Source organism: Plasmodium fragile (assembly GCF_000956335.1).
Source record: "Plasmodium fragile strain nilgiri unplaced genomic scaffold supercont1.7, whole genome shotgun sequence".
Lineage (NCBI taxonomy): Eukaryota > Apicomplexa > Aconoidasida > Haemosporida > Plasmodiidae > Plasmodium > Plasmodium fragile.
The window spans coordinates 509,012-527,703 of NW_012192587.1; the positions used below are offsets into that span (position 1 = coordinate 509,012).

The 18,692-nt window shown below is 30.0% G+C and overlaps 3 protein-coding genes across 3 annotated transcripts; all 3 read right to left on the reverse strand.

Moving 5' to 3' along the window:
* Window positions 1-1,165: 1,165 nt before the first annotated feature.
* AK88_00934 (uncharacterized protein) lies at window positions 1,166-2,169 on the reverse strand (the record flags this gene model as incomplete). Its single annotated transcript, XM_012478578.1, has 2 exons — window positions 1,166-1,966; window positions 2,074-2,169. The coding sequence occupies 2 exons, from the start codon at window positions 2,167-2,169 to the stop codon at window positions 1,166-1,168; spliced, it is 897 nt and encodes a 298-aa protein (XP_012334001.1).
* Window positions 2,170-5,778: 3,609 nt separating this feature from the next.
* On the reverse strand, window positions 5,779-6,737 carry AK88_00935 (uncharacterized protein; the record flags this gene model as incomplete). Its single annotated transcript, XM_012478579.1, has 2 exons — window positions 5,779-6,528; window positions 6,651-6,737. 2 exons carry the CDS (start codon window positions 6,735-6,737, stop codon window positions 5,779-5,781), a joined length of 837 nt encoding a protein of 278 aa, XP_012334002.1.
* A 2,369-nt stretch (window positions 6,738-9,106) lies between these two features.
* Window positions 9,107-17,239, reverse strand: AK88_00936 (uncharacterized protein; the record flags this gene model as incomplete). Its single annotated transcript, XM_012478580.1, has 1 exon — window positions 9,107-17,239. One exon carries the CDS (start codon window positions 17,237-17,239, stop codon window positions 9,107-9,109), a length of 8,133 nt encoding a protein of 2,710 aa, XP_012334003.1.
* Between the last annotated feature and the right edge of the window lie 1,453 nt (window positions 17,240-18,692).

Here is an 18,692-nt window from a genome sequence, read left to right on the forward strand (position 1 = left end):
TTCAGCAAGGCGTTAAAATTTATTTTTACCCTTTAAAAAAAACGAGAAAAGAAAAGGTACGTATATTTATGTATGTACAAGGCCTGTGCGCATACTAATCAAAAGGGTACACAAATTCGCACTGGACATATTGAGCGTTTATGTAATTTCCCTTGTTACCCCCATGTGGTAATCATTATTGTGTCTATGGTATATATAATTGGCAAGTCATTTTTATAGAATTCTTTTCTCTCACATGTTGTCAATAAATAAAATATTAAAATGTCCTTTTAGACGCTTTGGAAATAAATTGTTATTGAGATATGTGCAAAGTTAACCAGTGTTCCAACGGGTGCAAGTGGTAAACGGGGCATGCAGTGCGTAGCTTTATGGAGGTTCCACCGACTGTGCTGCACTGAAATAGTTTATACGCGTTAAACATTTTGCCCATACCTGTTCCAGCTTTGGCAAGGATGATGTTTGAGTACTGTGAAAATAGATATGTTTAGGTCAGACAAAACAAATGCGCGGAGTGCAAACCTAGAAAGAATAATGATGCAACATAAATCGTATAACATCAGGATGATAAAATACAAATAACTAATTAATGAATGAATAATGTGTAAATATTATGTGAAAAAGTTTTAAACCAAAATGTTATCATGGCATTAATTTATCATATATAGATAAAAGAAAAATTTTTTAAACTAGTAAACAAACACAATTTTGGAGTAATAGGAAAAAAGCATGTGATAAATAGAGGCTAACATGGACTCTACTTGTATTCGAACAGTGGGGAGAGGAGGAGTGTGGTGCCAAATTACAAACTAAACTGCTTGCGCCCTATTTAGCAGCACGCGCTGTCTTATTAATAATTATTACATATATACTCTTAAATTGTCACATTAAATTTGAATTTGTGTTTTTCCTTTTTTTTTTAATAAGTGCTTAAACTTGGCTGTCTTAAGGTTCATACATGTGTATGTATGCCGATAGAACCCCAAGACCGAAGAAAGGTTAAAATCGATCAGGCCTGCCCCTTTTTCTTCTCTACGAATGTGATAATTTGTTGATTCCTTGGGACACAAGTTTAGCAATCGCTTTGTCAAATAAAATGTACAAAAAAAATAAATAAATAAATAAAACACACATGTGTCATTTGATTGGTGTAATTCGAATTTGCTCACTAACTTTTCGCTGAACTTAATTGTTTTATTTCTTCAGTCAAGACAGTCCACTGATGTTGCCTTATCCATTTGTACACATAAGAATTCACCCAAGCGTAAAACAACGTGCGTTTCGCATTTTTCCACTCCTTCCATTTCGCCCAGTTCGAATTTATATAAATGTTATCTTTGAACTCTACATATTCATGCCATTTGTTCAGTTCACACTGGGTCCTTTCTCTCCACTTGATCCATTTTTCGTGATCTTTTGAATTTACCATTCTGGATGAATTCTTTGATTCTTTCAATTTCTTTTCCCATTTCCACCAGTATTCATTTTCCTTACGCTTCCATTTACTATTGAACCATTCTTGAATTTTTTCATTTTTCCATTGTGTCCATTCCTTCGAAACCCATCGATATAGATAGGACTCCTTGGAAGTAAGCCACCTTGTCAAATCTTTTTCTATAAATGATCTTCCTGCTGTTTTAATCCATGTTCTCCAAGCCACTTCATTCCAGTACAAGGATTCCTTTAAAACTTCAGATTTATATTTGTCATCTATATTTTTCCCGAAATTGGTCCATTTTTTTTTGATACTTTCGAACCATGGTCCCCATTCCTCTTCACTCATTTTTATGAGTTCATCCTTTTCGGCTTCTAAATTTTCATCGAATTCTTCCCATTCTTCTTCTATTATATCTTCCCATTTATTCCATTCATTTTGTCTCCATTCGTCTGATCTTTCTTTTGGTTCTTGTGAATTTTCTAATGCATTGGATAGGTAATTCGTAGTGTTGCCTAGAGCCGCCCTAAAAGCCTACGTCGAAAATAGGTTTAAAACAAAAATATAAATATATGTGTTGTATAAAGTAAATCGAACAGTTGAAAAGATCCATCCTATGCTTATGTGCTTTTTCATCTTACTGCGGAAGCTTCATTTAAAAGGAACGAAGAAGAGAATAAAAATAAGGCAAGGATTATTCTTGAAACAACGATGGAAGACTTGGAATATGACAGCATAATGTTCTTCGTATTTTCTTTATGGAGGAATTTTGAAAAAAAAAAAAAATGTTACATGTATAAGGATGTATAACATTGAGTTCTCTTTTTTTTTTTTTTTTTGTTTTTTATACTTTAGTAACAACGAAATATGACAAAGAAAGAGGGGGGTTAAAAATACCTGCTATTGAACATAAAAAATAGTCTTATGTACGTTTTTGAGTAATTAGATTCTATATCTAATAAAGAGGTTGTGAACCATTTCGTGCCGTGGAATTTTTTGTTAAGAAATGGCAATTATATATAACTGCTTCTGCTAGGGAAGGGGTCACGTGAAGTATTCATTACGAAAAAATAACAATACATTATTTATTAGAAATCGTGCTGTAATGCAAATAATAACTACAAAATAAAATTTGCAAAAAAGAAAAAAAAAAAGAACAAGAAAAAAATTAAAACAGGTTTATTACAATTATGACAACAGTGTTGTAAAAAGAATCATCTTGTGGAATGAGATTTAATCTAAATATATTTTTTAAAAAAAATTAATACATTTACGCAAATTTTTTGTTTTTACAAGTATTTAGCAATTTTGTTATATTTTGAACTGACGCGTTTCTTTTATCTATATGACGTCCTTATCCTACGTTGCTATTTTAATATTTACAAGGTTGATATAAATTATATAACGACTTGGTCTTAATTCATTAAGTCTAAAAAAGGAAAATAAAACAAAGCCGGTAAGCAATTTATTTTGTGTATACGTACACATATAAATTTACTACATAGGGCGTATTTTCAAAACAGGGACCCGTAGGAAAATTTTCCTTTTTACCATTTTTCTGATAATTTATTTAAAAATTAAAGGTATATTTTATAGCGGAACAATTTGCATCTATGAAGATGACGCTTCTGCCTTACACATACAAATTTTTGTTTGTCAAGAAAAAGAATAACTGGATTTCGCCTCACTGACTTTTTTTTTATGCAATAAATGTTATACCGGAAAGTGTAAATTAAGAAAAAAAAAAAATAATCATACAGGTGGTACATATTTAACATGAATAAATAGTATAATGGAAATTTGCAAAAATGAAAGAGAACGACCATTGTTAAAAATATGACGTTATTATAATCTTGAATATGTATGAAAGATAACCTCTGGCAAAGTAATTGCTCCAGTTTGGTTGCTTGAGGTGTTATGCTTTTGTCCACATATTTGTATTGTACCATGTTAACGTGAACCATTATTGGAATTATAGCGTTCTTAATATAATGATAATTTTGCATTTAAAAATCAAAAGCTAAAATGAAAAGAGGCGCAAAGTGGTTAGAACAGTGTGTGCGTACACATATATAGATATACGACATATTGTGCCAAAAATGTGCAGAAATGTCCTAAGCGATACGATGATCGTGACAAGTTAATTTTGGGAAAATACTTATTCATTTTATAAAACTAGCACAATTTACAATGCATGGAGGTAGGAAGCTTTATATGTTAAAATTGAAATTTTGTGTTGGTGTAAAAGTGGAGGCTTGGTTTATTGTGCAGTGCAATGTATACATCGTTTTAGACGCTAGGATAAAAATATTTGATAATTAAGAGTGAATGCAAGTTAATTTAAATTATTATTAAAACAAAATTGTGTTAAAGGTGGAATAAACAATAAATATTATAGCGGCTTCGCTAGCTTATTCTTAAAAGGATAATGCATTGATAAAATTAAAGTTCATAGGAAATACTCAAATCGACAAAAAAAAGAAAACTAAACATACTTGAAATGTTACGAAAGGACAATATAAGATAATATTTTGTGTATCCATTTTAATTAAGCGATCTCATAATAAATGGCCGGACAATTGTCCTTTTAAAGTTTACTTTAAATTTGCTTCAGAGAAAGAATGTTTATTTTGCGTGTGCAATATGTATTTTCTTTATCTTGATCTTCATCTCATTTTTGTTACATTTTTTACCTGTCTGGTTACATTTTTGGTTACTTTTTTGTTGTTTTTGAAAATAGTTTGTTCTGTTCTTTTCGAGAAACAATTTGAAAGCTATGAGTATATTCCTTTAGTAAAATGATTTATTTCCCTTGAAGAAAAAATTAAACAAGGTTTCAATTTCAACTTTAAATATTTAGTTAAGTGCTAAACTGGAAGGATGATGTCACGAATTAAATCGGGGGAAATATTTTTCATTTGAAATAGTCTATTATGCATTTTTTTAAGTTTTTTTTTTGTTTCATGTTTAAATGTTATCATAGTCTTTACTCGATCAGAATTTTTTACATTTTTAGCAGTTCAACATGCGTATATGTTATGCATTTGGTAAAGAGTATTTAACTTAAATTATTTTACTTTAGTATATGAATAAAAGTTTTTTTTCTCCTTTTGAAAAGTTCAAATAAGGCAGGGTGTGCTACACAGTATACACATTTTCGCAAAAAAACTTGTATAATCTTAGATCAATTCGACGTTTCGTGTCCATAGATTTTTCAAGAAATAAATGTCTTGGTTGTAAAGATTTGTGCTTTATTAACATGGTTGTTAGGAACATGAGTTAAAAAAAAAAAAAATAAATAAATAAATAAAAGAATAAATTTTCACTTTTTTGAGATTAAATTGGTATAAGGGTTATGTTTTGTGTAATCAGAAGGACACCACGAATAGCAATATTTTTATACCTTTATGCCAGGCTGCAAGTAAAATTTAGGCATATGTATGAGCATATATGTAATAATTACACCTAACATATAGATGTCTAACGAAGAAGGGTTATATAATTCGGGTTTTCAATATATAATCAAAACAGGAAACAAAAAAAATATATATGTAAAATAAAATAAAACAAAATAAAGCAAAACGATATCGTCATAATAAATCCTTCAACCAGTAATAAGTATTGTCAAATTAAGTGAACAAAGGAGTTCCTTATGAATATCGTGTTTGCTCACAGAAACAAACGTGCTACTTGTACCATCATTCAAGTAGCCAGTTATATACACTGAAAACGGATGATACCAAAATGCTCGGATTGCACATATAAGAAATTGCATAAGAAATAAGCTTTAATTTACGGATGCGTACACATAATGGAGTGCTATTTTTTAGTGCGCATGGTACTACATATAATTAACGACAAATGTAGATAAAACCGAATTTTCAGAGACACATCCTAAAAAATAAAAAAAAGTTCAAATGGTGGGCATAATTTGTAGCGAATGAAGAAGAATATTTAAAACGAGAATACAGACAATAAATGCATATTTTAATAGCTTATTTGAATGTTATCTGAAAAATACATATTATCCATTTTAGGATTAAGCCCTTAAAATTCTTTGGGAAGGTTATACAAAAATTGTTAATGCTGTTGCTATCAATGATTTCCCATACTTATTTTTAGGTGGGTTCGTCGCTCTATTAGGATTACTGAAATGAGTTCAAATGGTGCTTCCGTACAAAGTGAAACATTTTCTTTTTGTGTAGCATTATCCATTATTTTCATTCAATCATTATCACGAATTTTAAAGCACATTTTTTGGGGAAAGACATTACGATTTTTTCATTGATAATAATGCAAAAGGTGTATTTAATTGGTGAGCATTTTTTTTTTTTTTAATTAGGATTTTAACATTGGTTATGCAATATATCCTGTTTCTTTATATTTAGCCAGTAGCTAAGAAAGGAGTCCATCCATTTTTGAAAGAAATCATTTTTGTAGTATTTCCAATTTTCCCACTTATCGCTTTCTTCGTTTTCTAAAAAATCTTCCTTTTTCTTAATCCAGTTGAGAAAGCAGTCCCTTTCATTCATGATTTGTGCATTCGAATTGAACCAGGGTTTTTTCTCAGACATAGCTAAAATTTTAGTGTATGGCATACGTTCCCAGTTTTGTAAAATTCTCCCTTCATGATATATCCAGTTACGTTTAAGCCACTGTTTAATTTTTTGGTTTTTCCATTTAAACCATTCTTTCATAATAAGTTTATAGTAAAGGGTCTTATTTGAAGTGGTCCAGTTATCCCACTGGGCTTCTATAATACGTTTGCCATCTTTGTGAATCCATTCTTGCCACTCAGAATAGTTCCACATTGAGGAAATTTTTAAAATACCAAATTTATGCATTTCATGCATATTTTGAATAAAATGGAGCCATTTATCTTCTATGGACTTGATAAATTCTATCATTTCTTCTTTTTTTCCAAACCACTTGTTTTTTTCGCTTTCCAGGGAGCTGGTGAATTCTTCCCAGTCCATTTGCATTTCAGTCATCCATTCGCTCCATTCGTCTTTGACCCACTCTTCCACTTTTTCCGTCCCTTCGGATGTGTCGTTTAATGTAACGTGTGTAAATCTTTCAATTTCTTTTCTTGATTTCTGGGAAGACGAATAAAATTAAAGGGAAAATAGTTTATATATTTTGTTTCGGTTGATATAATTTTTTAAAAAGAACCGAATTAACTCATTATATGTAGGTTAGTGCTGTGTTTTCGCCTTACGTCGAAGAAATCCTTTAAAATGTCGGCCGCCCCGGATAAATCTAATAAAACGCTAAATATATAGAGGACAATGAAAGCAACTTGCATTTTTTGGTGGCGCTTAATTTTCACTTAATACTTACTATTATTGCTATATTTTGGCGAAAATAAACCCTTTGAGATGTAGCAAAATGTGGGTGTTTTAACCACCGTTTTTTTTTTGTTTGTGTATATTCTTAAAAAAGAAAAAAATGAGTCTTTTCCTCAGTTAAAAGTGTTCTGTGTACGCGGCTCTACAGGATGGTGAATAACAAGGTTTACATAAATTTGCCGACGATCCACGTTTCTATCTCATTGTGCGAAATAAAAAATATCACTTTTGTGTGTAAGTGAGCGTTAAATGGGTATCACAAAATGATCGCAAAGTAGTTACGATGCAGTTGCAAAATCGCCATCAATTCTGTTTTTGCTGTTGTGGTAATTATGGTTATAGGCTAAGCAACTCAAAAATTGGTTAATTGACGGATACGTGAACATTAAACAAGACTGTTATTTTTTCTCTTTTTAAAGCATTATTTTAAGGAGGAATGGAGTCACAGGGTTTATGGCAAAAACCAATTTTTTGTTGCCGTTCATGTATGGGTATATAATAGTTTTTACAACATTTATAGCAAATATATATGTACTTTAGAAAGTTCACTATATAATGGAGGCGCTTATTCTTTTTAAGCATTTTTTATTGATTTATTTGTGGTTAATGCAAATATGCAATTAAATAGCATTATCGTAATACGAAACCTTTGTTTTCGGAGTAATGTTGCAGCCACTTTCTGTGTTAATGGCTGCAGGCAGGGGCGCACACTATACTACTAATAAGCTCTTTAATTGAATTACCTGCGTACGCCCAAATAATTAAATATAATTTAAAGAAGAACATATATAAAATGGTGCAGAATTGATATATCAGAAATTGGTCGTAGCAGCTGTTAAAAAGGTAAGAAAATGTTGTATGTAAAAAGTTGCAACCAGTTGACGAAGGCATAAAATTTTTACATTAAAAATGTTCGTGTATATATGTATATATACACATATGTATATACTTTTCCCCCTTTTGCTTCTCTGTTTTTCTCTATTTCTTTTAATATCGCAAAATGTTGTTATGGGCTAATAGATGTAACAAAGTTTACCCTTTGGAAAGGGTTTTCTTTATCACGAGGTTTGTTCTCTACGAAATTGGCAATGTGTGTTTCATCAGCCATGCACGCTTTTTTTTTGCTCATTTATTAAGCCTTTCATTTATCCACTTATATTTTTCTGTTTTCTTATTTAAATTAAGGATTATTTAGCTTATCAATTTTTGCGCAGATTTTTTGTAGAATATTTATTTTTTTATAAAAAACAGAATGTTCAATCGCACAAGTGTACAGCACAAATTGTATAATATTTTTGGTTAAAATTCTATGATAATGCAATAATTTAGAAAAAGGTAACGGTCTGATTATATGTTTCTCTCGTTCTGGCTAAGCATGTTGTACATTTGAATAGCATTATTATTGAAAATGGGAACTATGAAAAGGGAAAGAACCATTAAATTTGCGCTTGTATATAAAGAATTATTGCATAATACATTTTAGATTTATGCGTTTAGAATCATTCTAGAAGGATCAATTTTTTATAAAATGGTACTTCTGATGAGTGGAAATGTGTGTAAATGGAAGTATTAAGGAGGTCTTTACATATCTTCTCAATCGCTCAGTTGAACGAAGTTCCAAGGGGACGCACCAAAAGCGGCGTAGAATCTAGAAATCAAATAACAAGAATAACAATTAAGCGAAGAGAAAAGAAAAAATATATATATATATATATATATATATATATATATATATATATATATATATTAGCCCGTTAGAACAAAACTTATAAAATAATCAGAAAATGTGGAACAATGCGCAATTTAAGAATAAGTCGTTTTTATTGCTCACTTCATATTAACTAGAAGAGTGAAATAAGTTGTTCACTGAACGGTGTATAAATGAATATGACCATGCCAATTGTTCAATTCTTAATGACCCTTTTTGGGTGTTCGATCAATCCCTGAATTTTTTTTTTTTTTTTTTTTTTTTTCCTTTTTCTGAAGCAATTTCTTTTGGTTTTTTAAATATTTTTTTTCTTACACATAATTATATCACTTTTTATGTGAATATATTTTGAATGATAATAATGTGTATAGAGATATATATGCTGAATAGCATAAAATTTTAAGTTCGAAATAAATTTTTTAAATAAGTCAAAGAAATGGGGGAAATACACGCAAAACGCACATACATGGAGGAAGCACGCGGTGTAAAAACATCCATTGTTGTTAAGAACGCGTGAAAGGTTTCATTTCACCAAAAAAATAAATGTATGCATATAGAGCAGAATTTATAAAAATTGTGCATGTGTCTGTGTGCGTGCATTTGAACGCATTACGGAAGCTAATCGCTGTCATTGAAACAAACTTCAATGACTTCATCCTTATGGTACATATTATAGTCGTTGTTATCCTCAAATGCTTCATGATGGTCGTGTTCATGGTGTTCGTCTTCTTCATTAGGATTATGCTTACCGTTTAATAGGACAACTCCGGAAATGAGAGACAAACCAATAATAATGGCTCCTGCCAGACGAATTTGTCCATTTGTATTTTTTGTCTCTGAATGATCATCACTCTGTGAATTGTCGTGTTTTGTGCTATCAGTTTCGTATGATAACATTTGCGTCTCATCCTTTGAGTCATTAACAGGTGGGCGTGTTAACTTAGATACCTCTTCTAATTTTGTTATCACGCCTTCAGCATAATGCTGTAGTTCGATTATTTTAGAAATATTTCTATTTAGTTCATTAATGATTTCTACTGAACCGTTTACGTACTCTTTTGCATTTTCGTTCGGATTTGTATTATTTGAGGGTAGGGAGCTGAATAAATCGTCTATTTCTTTTTTCATGATATTTATTCTTTCTAAGGCATTAGTAAAATTGGATAAATAAGTTTTCACTTCATCATTCATATCTGTAACATTTTGTATTGTTAATTCTAATTTTTCCATATTTGTCTGATCCTTTACACTTTCCTTTTCAGCATCAATTTTTCTATACATGTCCGTTATGAATACTTTTACGTTATAAAGCGTTTTTATTTGATCAAATATGGATTTAATGTCACTAAAGTTGCTCTTAATTTGTAAAACTTTTTCCTTTTCTGGTAAATTTTCGTTGAAGCGTTTTTTCAGATCCTCGATTTTTTGTAGTACTTGAGAAACGTAATTTTGTGTGTATTTATTATTACACAATTCATAATTTTCATCAACTTTTTTCATTAATTTAATGTAAAGATCATCTGAGTTGATAAGTTTTCCATTAGTATTTTTTATGTTATTAATTACGTGATTTCGTATATCCTCTCTTAATTTTTTTAAATTTGTATTTTGTTCGTGTTCTTTTACTGCATTTTTCAGGCTATCCCTTCTGTTTATGAAATGTGCAATTCGTTCTTTATGCATTCCCACATTTTTATGTTCTTGGCGATTAGTTTGATCTAGTTTTTTGAATTTATCTATACTCGTTTGAATTTCATCGCTTAATTTATGAAACGTATTTATAGATTCTAATGTAAATGTGCTGTCCGTATCTTCTAATTTCTTAAGTTGTATATTTATCATGTTTTTAACTTGGATTATACTACTATTGTTATTTATAATTCTCAATTTTTGGTTGTCTAAAACGTTGTTGAATATTTCAGCTATATTGATATATTTATCAACAGTTGATTTCATTTCTTGCGATTTCACGAGAACGGATGTTTTGTAAATTTCATTCAGTGTGTTTTTTTTATCATATAATGTATTGTACAGCTTTTCTATTTCTTGTGCACTGTTTTCTAACGAAGTAAATATAGGTTCTTCGTCGTTAACTTCTATGAGGGCATTTTTTATATTATTTATTATGGCCCTTAATTGTTCTACCACTGTAGATAATTCTTCCGATTTATTATTTGATTGTTCAAAATTAGTCGCAAGGTGATCAGGTACCAATTTTTTGTTAAAATATTCATTTAATGTAAGGACGTCCTCCACGGTGGCATTATAATTATCTTGCACAAATGTCAAATATTGACTAATTTGCTCCTGCATATTATCGATTATTTCTTCGTCTGCATTTATTTTGCTTTTAACATTATTACTCAAGGATGTGTACCTAGCTATTTCGCATTTTCTTCCCCTGTGTATTAATTTGTCTAAATATGTATTTAGACGTGCAATATTTTTTTCTATATTTCCTATATTGTTATGTACTGCTTCGATCTGATCATTTTTTTTTTCCAGGTTATCAGTAGTGGTTTCATTTGCCTCTAAAGCTTCCACTGCCTGTTCAACAGTTGTTAAGGATGTTTGTGAAGTGAAAAAATCTTTTTCTATATCTTTTAAATTGAAGTCCATATTTTCGTCTACGTTCTTTTGTTGATTAAATGAATCACGTATATTTTTTAATTTTGTTTGCTCTGTTTCGTCTAAAAGTTTATCATAACTTCTTTCACTGCATGAAAGATAGTCTAATTCAGCAATCTTGTTAGAAATGCCGATTATTTTACCCGATACAGCATTTTCATTACTCTTCGCAATTTGAACTTTATTTTTTAATTCATCTATGAACTTCATTTTATGATGTAATTCGTTTACTGTGACCATTAATTGTTTGTTTTGCATTTGTTGTGCATCTATTTCGTTTGCACATTTGTGTATTTCCAAAGCCACATGGTAAGCGTTTTGTATATTTTTCTGGAGATCTAATTCGGTTGCGGTTTGCGAGTTGTTTCCTGTTCTTAAGGTTACTTTAGCATCCGGTTGAAATTTTAATTGTACTGCTGCGTTTACGTATGTACCGGTTAGAGGCAATTCTGGAATTATTTTAATATTAATAAACTTTGCGCAGGTAACTATAGGTTTGAACATGTCTTTTGCCATGTTTTTATGCGTAGAGTGTATTGTCGTCTGCAATTCTGCATATTTTTCTTCCGCCTGTTGTACTTTTTCGGATATATCGGATATATCATCTGCTTTTTTAATAACTTGCAGTAACTGCTGGATGTATTCATGTCCTTCATTAATTTTTAATTTTTCTTTATTGATGGATGTACTTATTTTGTCTAAATTTCGTTTCATGTGATTTATAAATCTCATGCATTCCATTTTTTCAATTTCTTGTATGTACTTGATAGCTTCTTCTTCGCTATTTTTTAATTTGGCTTTTTCCTGTTGAGCTTCTCGTCTGAGTTGATTGGCTAAAGTATAATTTGCGCTCTCCTCTGACGCCTTTTTTAAATTTTCATCAATTTTATTTAGCGCTTCGTCAAATTTGTTATGTATTTTTTTCATCTTTTGTTGGTAATCATGTGTATTTTTCTTAAAGTCATATTGATTTAAATCTAGGCCATTAAACAAGGAAGAAAAGGAATTCATCGTTGAATTTATGGACTCTTTTTTTTTTAAATCCATATTTGGCTTCCTACTTTTACCTATTTCATCTATCTTTTGCAATAGACCAATTTCATAATTTTTTCTGGATTCATTCAATTCCTTTTGTATACTTACAACATTCGAACTGATTCCGTTTAGCTTATTCATTTCTGTGACGATTTGATTTTCATATGCAGTTATTTGGGATAAGTACTCTATATATTTAGGTTCGTCTTTTTTTACCGTGTCTAATGTTTTGGCATCCTTATTATAAGAGGTTTTTTTTAGAGAATTCATCGTGTCTGTGGCTCTCTTAAATATGTTATCTTCTTCCTGCTTAATATGCGTAAGTTGTGATAACATATGTTTGACTCGTTCTAGATTGCTCTGTATAATTACTTTTGCATTGGTAGACGTTTGATTTTCGAGCTCATCTTCTGTGTCCTCGATATTCTGGGGTTCTTTTAATATGTTCAATGTTTCTTGTAAATCATTCACTTTTTTTTGAATTTTAGAATACTCTGTTTTAATTTCTTCCATTATTTCTGTTGCTTTGTTAATTTTCTTTTTCGATTTAGTTTCTATTCCTAGAATCTGAGATTGCTGCAAAGTGTGCTTGATGGTTTGTTCATGTTGCATGAATAAATTTACATTGTTAGTAGCTTTTGTCTCAAAAACTTCTATATCCTTTAAATATTGTTCAGATTTTTTTATATTTTCGTTTATGTTACTCATGTGAACGTTATTCAAACTACTATTTATGTTGTTCTTAGCCGTTTTCAAGAATTCAATTTTATCTTTTCCTCTATTTGAATTGCTGACTTGAGTTGTGCATTTGTCTTTATATTCTTTTATCTTGCGTAAATAGGACTCCATTTCTCTTTTCTTTTTATTCAAAATTTCATGATTAATTAGTTCAATCTTGTTTATTTGGTCAATTATTTGTTCATCTTCCAAGGTTATGTCAATTTTGCTTTTATGTTGCTCTGCCTCAGTTATCTGAGCGGCTACTTCTTCTAATAATTTATTTGATTTGTTAAGTTCGTTTTTCGCTTCCTGATTGAATTTTAATGCATCTTGTGTGTTATTTAATATATTTTTAGCTATCGTATTAGAACTATCCGAAGCTAGTAAATCTTTCATACTATTCATTTGTTTTCTTATTTCTTCCATACAATTATATTGTACCTTTACTTTTGACAGATAATCATTAATTTTGTTTTTGATAACTTTTATTTTGTTTATATCTTCAATTTTGTCTGCGTTGTTCTTATCGTTTGTGGCATTTGTAGAAAATACATTTATTTCCTTATTGCTTTGTATAGCCTTCTGGTAATATTCTTCATATTCAAAATTATTCATATGGTTCTGTTTGAATTCTTCAGTGTTACCTTTGATTTCATCTATTCTTGTTTTGGAGGATTCGATATCCTCCATTACAGATTTAGCTTTTGTGTTTTCCTTATCGATCATGTAAACAGCGTGATGAATTAAAATTATTGCGTGTTCCTTTTCGATTTGTTCTACTTGGTTTAATATAGTGCTTTGTTCATTTTCTATTTTGTTTAATATGTCGAGTGTTTTTTTTTTCATTTCTCCATAAATATTTTCCATGTTGCTTTTTTCGTCTTTGAATTCGATGTTGTGATCTTTTTCTTTGTGGAACGCTTTCATATATGCATCATGGTTTTGTTTCACACTATTTATTTTTTCGATATTATTATTTATATGTTGCAATATATCTTTTTCACATTTGTCTTTAAAAGCGCTTATCCTGCTTTGAACCATATGGTCTATGTCCTTTTTAACGTCTTCGTCAAAATTAAAAGCGTTCATTTTTATTTTTATACCCTTCAGAAAATTTAGATTCCGCTCGATTTTTTCATTTATGTCCGTGTTCGTCGTTGATATGAGTTTATTACCCAATGTTATAATTTGGCTATGTTGATCTTTTATCAACTTTTCTATTTTATTTTCTAGTACTTGATAAATAACGTTGAATTTGTGTATTTCTTGTTGTGTGTTTTTGCACTGAGTTTGATATTTTTCCAGATCATCCGCATTGGTTACTATCTGTTTTTCCATATTGTTTTTTTCCTTTTCATAGTAACCCTTCAATTCATTTTCATGTGCTTCTAATGTAGATATGGGCGCGTCAGGTATTTCCTTTTCTACATTATTTTTTTCTTCTTTTAACATGTTTAAAAGGGATGATCTGTCATTTTCTTCTATTATATGGTAACTATTTAATTCTTGAATATGGTTATCTATTTTGTTTATTAAATGATTCTTGTTCTCTTTTATTTTTAGAATCGATTGTGTGTTTTCATTAGAGTTTTTCATAAGAGTATGTAATAACTTTAGCGTGTCTATAACCTTTTTCGTGTTTTCTATTTGGTTTATAGTATTACTAACAGATTCTTTGTGATGTCTTAATTGCTTTTGAAGTTTTTCCAATTCTGAGTTTTCGTTTTTAGTTTTAAAAACGTCTAACAAAATTTTAGTTTTTTGATATATCTCACTGTTCTGTATTTCTGTTATTTGTATTACTTTTTTGTAGGCTTCCATTTGTTCATTAGCTTTTGTTATATTTTCCTTGAATGCGTCAATATGGTGCGCTATTGTGCTTCCCTTATTAGCAACATGGTCCTTATACGTTGTATATTCTTCATAGATAGTTTTTTCTTCTGGAACGTCTTCATCCACTTTTTTGATTAATATAGTGCGGAATTTGTCTTTTATGTTATTTATTTTATTTGTGTAGGTTTTAAGTTTGTCCGCACATTCCTCGTAATTGTTCAAAGTATTTTTTATTCGGTTATTTTCTTCATTTAGTTTGTTGAACGAACTTGACACATTTTCGATCATATATTGAATATATGCCGTGATAATATCGTTTTTTAATCGTGAGAGACTATTTAACACTTCACTCAAATCATTTAACATTTTGGGTATACCATCACAGTTCATATTTACAAGTCGATCATATTGTTCTTTTGTTTTTTCGTACAATATTTTAGTCGCTTCTTCTTCTTTAGTATTTTCTTCCTTGTTTACGGTTTGATTCTTTGTGTAAAATTGTGCTAAATTGTCTACAAAAGTTTGTAATGAATTTTCGTTATAAAATGAATCCATGATTGATTTTGCTTTGTTTTGCAATTCCGTTTTTTTAGTGATAAATTCGTTCGAATCATAGGGACCATCTTTCATCAAATTATCAATACTTAGAATATAATTTTTTATTTTGTCCCTCTCGGAAATAATTTTTTTTATGTTATCCAACGCAACAGGAAAATATTCCAAATGTTTTTTTATTTCCTCTTTCATGAAACGATGTTGTTTTTCATTTTCAATTAATTCTTTAATTTTGTGCACATCCTCATTAATAATTTTTTCTGATTGTTGAAATTTGCTTTTAATACTACTCATCTGTTTTGAATATTGTTCTACGTCTTGATTAATTTTGGTTATCTCATTTGTTTTGGATTGTATTTTGTTTAAAACCTCTAGGAGTATCTTACTTTTTTCTAGAGAACTCATTTTCCCCTCAGTTTTTTCTCTATACTTTTCTATTTCTACACTTGCTTTTAATTTTAATGTATATGTTTCATTTACTTTTTTAATTAACTCCCTCGAATCTTTTGGATATTGTTCTAATGTAAGAATTTTTTGATCTAAAATTTCCTTAGTCTTTTTTATTTGAACATTCGAATAAGGTATATGCTCTTTTATCTGGTCGTAACTAGAATTGCGTAATTTTTCTACAGATTGTACAATTTCTTCAGAATCAGAGAGAATAGAATGTATCATGGACATCGAATATGTAGTGGACATATAAGTATTTATATTATAGTTGAGACCGTCCTCCAATATTGTAAAAGTGTGATAAAGTTTTTCTAATTTGCTGTTCGACACATTTTCCAATTTTTTTAAAGATTCCGTACTAATTTTGAAAGTGGAGTAATTGTAGGCTAAAAAGAAGAATTTATCTTGAAGAACATATCTATGGAAATATGTGCTCCAAGGTTGTTTAGAAAGTGTATCTATAGTTTCAGCTGATTTATTAACTGCTTCTAAGTGAAGGTTCATAGTATCCGCAATATGCTTAATTTCCTCTAGTATAAATTCTGTTGTTTGAAAGACAAGAGGTTTTTTTAACTGTTCTTTTACTTTTCCTAATATATCATGAGCAGACTTGTGTATTTGCATAACGTTATTTATAAAAGAAGTATTATGTGCGATGTTATATTCTGTAACATTTCTTTTACGTACTACAACAACATTATGATATATATATGTTTTACAGTAGTTAAACAGAGGGCACGATATATCCCATATAGTATCGTAGGTTTTTCCCTTAGTTTTTTGAATATCCGTTTTATTATTGTTATAATTTATTTTCATGCATTGTTGTAATTTATCAAGTTTGGTTTTGTACTCTTTTTTCTTACCATCGTAGTCACTTTCTTGAATTCCATGTTTTTCTGGATTTTCTAAGTGATATATTAAAGTATTCAATTCTCTTGTTTGATCTAAGCATGTATGCATACTCTTAGATATAATACCCTCAATGCGTTTTATTTCTACATTAAATACCCATTTGATAGCTTGGGCCAGTTCGTAGTGATGTTCTGAGTAAAATTTCATTTCTCTAAAAGCATAAATTTCAGGATTATATGGAAATAGTAATAAAATTATTCTGGAATCGTCATTCAGGACACAAACATAGTCCAGATTAATCCCTTGCGTCACTTCTACATGGACGTCACGTTGTGTTTTTTTTATGGATGTATTTGGAATAGTATTAACCTTTTTCTGTGTATATTTTTTATCATTATTTTTTGTATTACCTGTATTATGTATAGTATCTGTATTATCTTTTTTATCTGTATGTGTCTTGTCCTTATGTAGGTATGAATAACGTGATGGTCTTCTTCCAAGTTTATAATTTTTTAAAGATATGAACGAGGAATTATTTCGTAACTGAGTGCTATTTACGTTTTCGTTTCCTATTCTGCTATCATCCCTAAGATGGTTATAACGGTTCTCATTGATATTATTATTTTGTTCATGTCCCTTTGGTTCAGTGTGATGTTCGAGCTGGTCAGGTTCCATGGATGTGACATGTTTGGGCGATAGCACGAAATCCTTTTTTAGCCTCTTAGTCTGGTTTCTGTTACTATTCTTGCATGCTGCTGAGGGGAGAATATATAAAAGGGGAGGAGGGTGCTAAAAGTTGGTATATGTATAAAAGGCTGCATATCTTCTTAGGTGCATGGTCTTGTGAAGTTAAGGAAACACACGTGTGTGTACGAGGGAAGAATGTGTAAAATGAGGGGTGAGTAGGTAAAAAGGGTCAAATGCGATTTTTCCGCACGTTTCACATGTTCGACAGTCTAGCTAAAGGAACAAAACATGCACGTGTTATTTAATTTTACCGGAAAGAATAAAAAGGTTACAAAGAATCACAACAACTAGGTTCATTTGCATATTCCAAATATGGTGCAAATTATACTTGTTCTTTTTTGTTTTTTTTTTGTATAAGTCATTAAAAGTTTGGTGTGAGTGGCTTTTAGCCCAATTTGTGGTAGAACCACTACTTCATAAAAAATGTATAATTAAAGGACTACCCCCTCTAGTGCACGTTTTTAGGAAAAAGGGAAACATTGATTAATCTGTCTATATTTGTTACCAATAGTGTTATGTATAAATGTAATATAAAGTAAAGCAGTGAAATTTCCCTTTGACAGATTTGTGGAAGGAACACTGAAGTATGTAAGTTACTATTTTGTAGAAACCGAACGGAACATGTAACATGTGTCACCAAGAACAATCATAGTGATAAATTGTGCAAATAATTCCAAATGATCAACTTATATATTTGAATAATTAATGTATAATTAATATGAAGTCAACGAAATGGCAAGAAAAAATCTTTTTTGTACGACACCATTTCAGTGAAGTTTATAACACCACAACAATATTATTGTTAGGTGTGTACATATGGTAAAATAATAAGTCAAAAAAAGAAAAGACGGAAAAAAAGGAAAAAGAAGTAACAAAAAATAAAAAAGGAACAGAATGAAACAATTTTATACTGGCATTTTCATAAAATAGGAAAAATCGCATAATTGCCTTAACATGAAATTTAAGAAAGGCGGGAATTACCCTTTCAATATTACCTCATAAATTACAAAAAAAAAAAAAAAAAAAAAAAAGAAGAAAAAAAAAAACAGGTAAGAACTGCCTCTTTTTTGCATTATATTTAAATGCTAAGAATATATTTAAATTCAAAATGTTTATTCCTTTTGTGGTTTTTATTTTTTAGTGCATGAAGCACAAAGTCAGACTAAATATGAACACACGAATTTCACAAAATTTACGTTAAAAGGGTAATCGTGATTTGCTCTGAATATGTTGTTCATTCATAAACGTGTTAGAACAATTCTACAAATGATTCTTTCTGTTGAGCACCGGGTCCTGGGAAAAGTAACATCAGCATTAATTTAATATTAATGTTAATATTAATATTAATGAGCTTCATCTCAGTGGGTCTAATCGCACACCA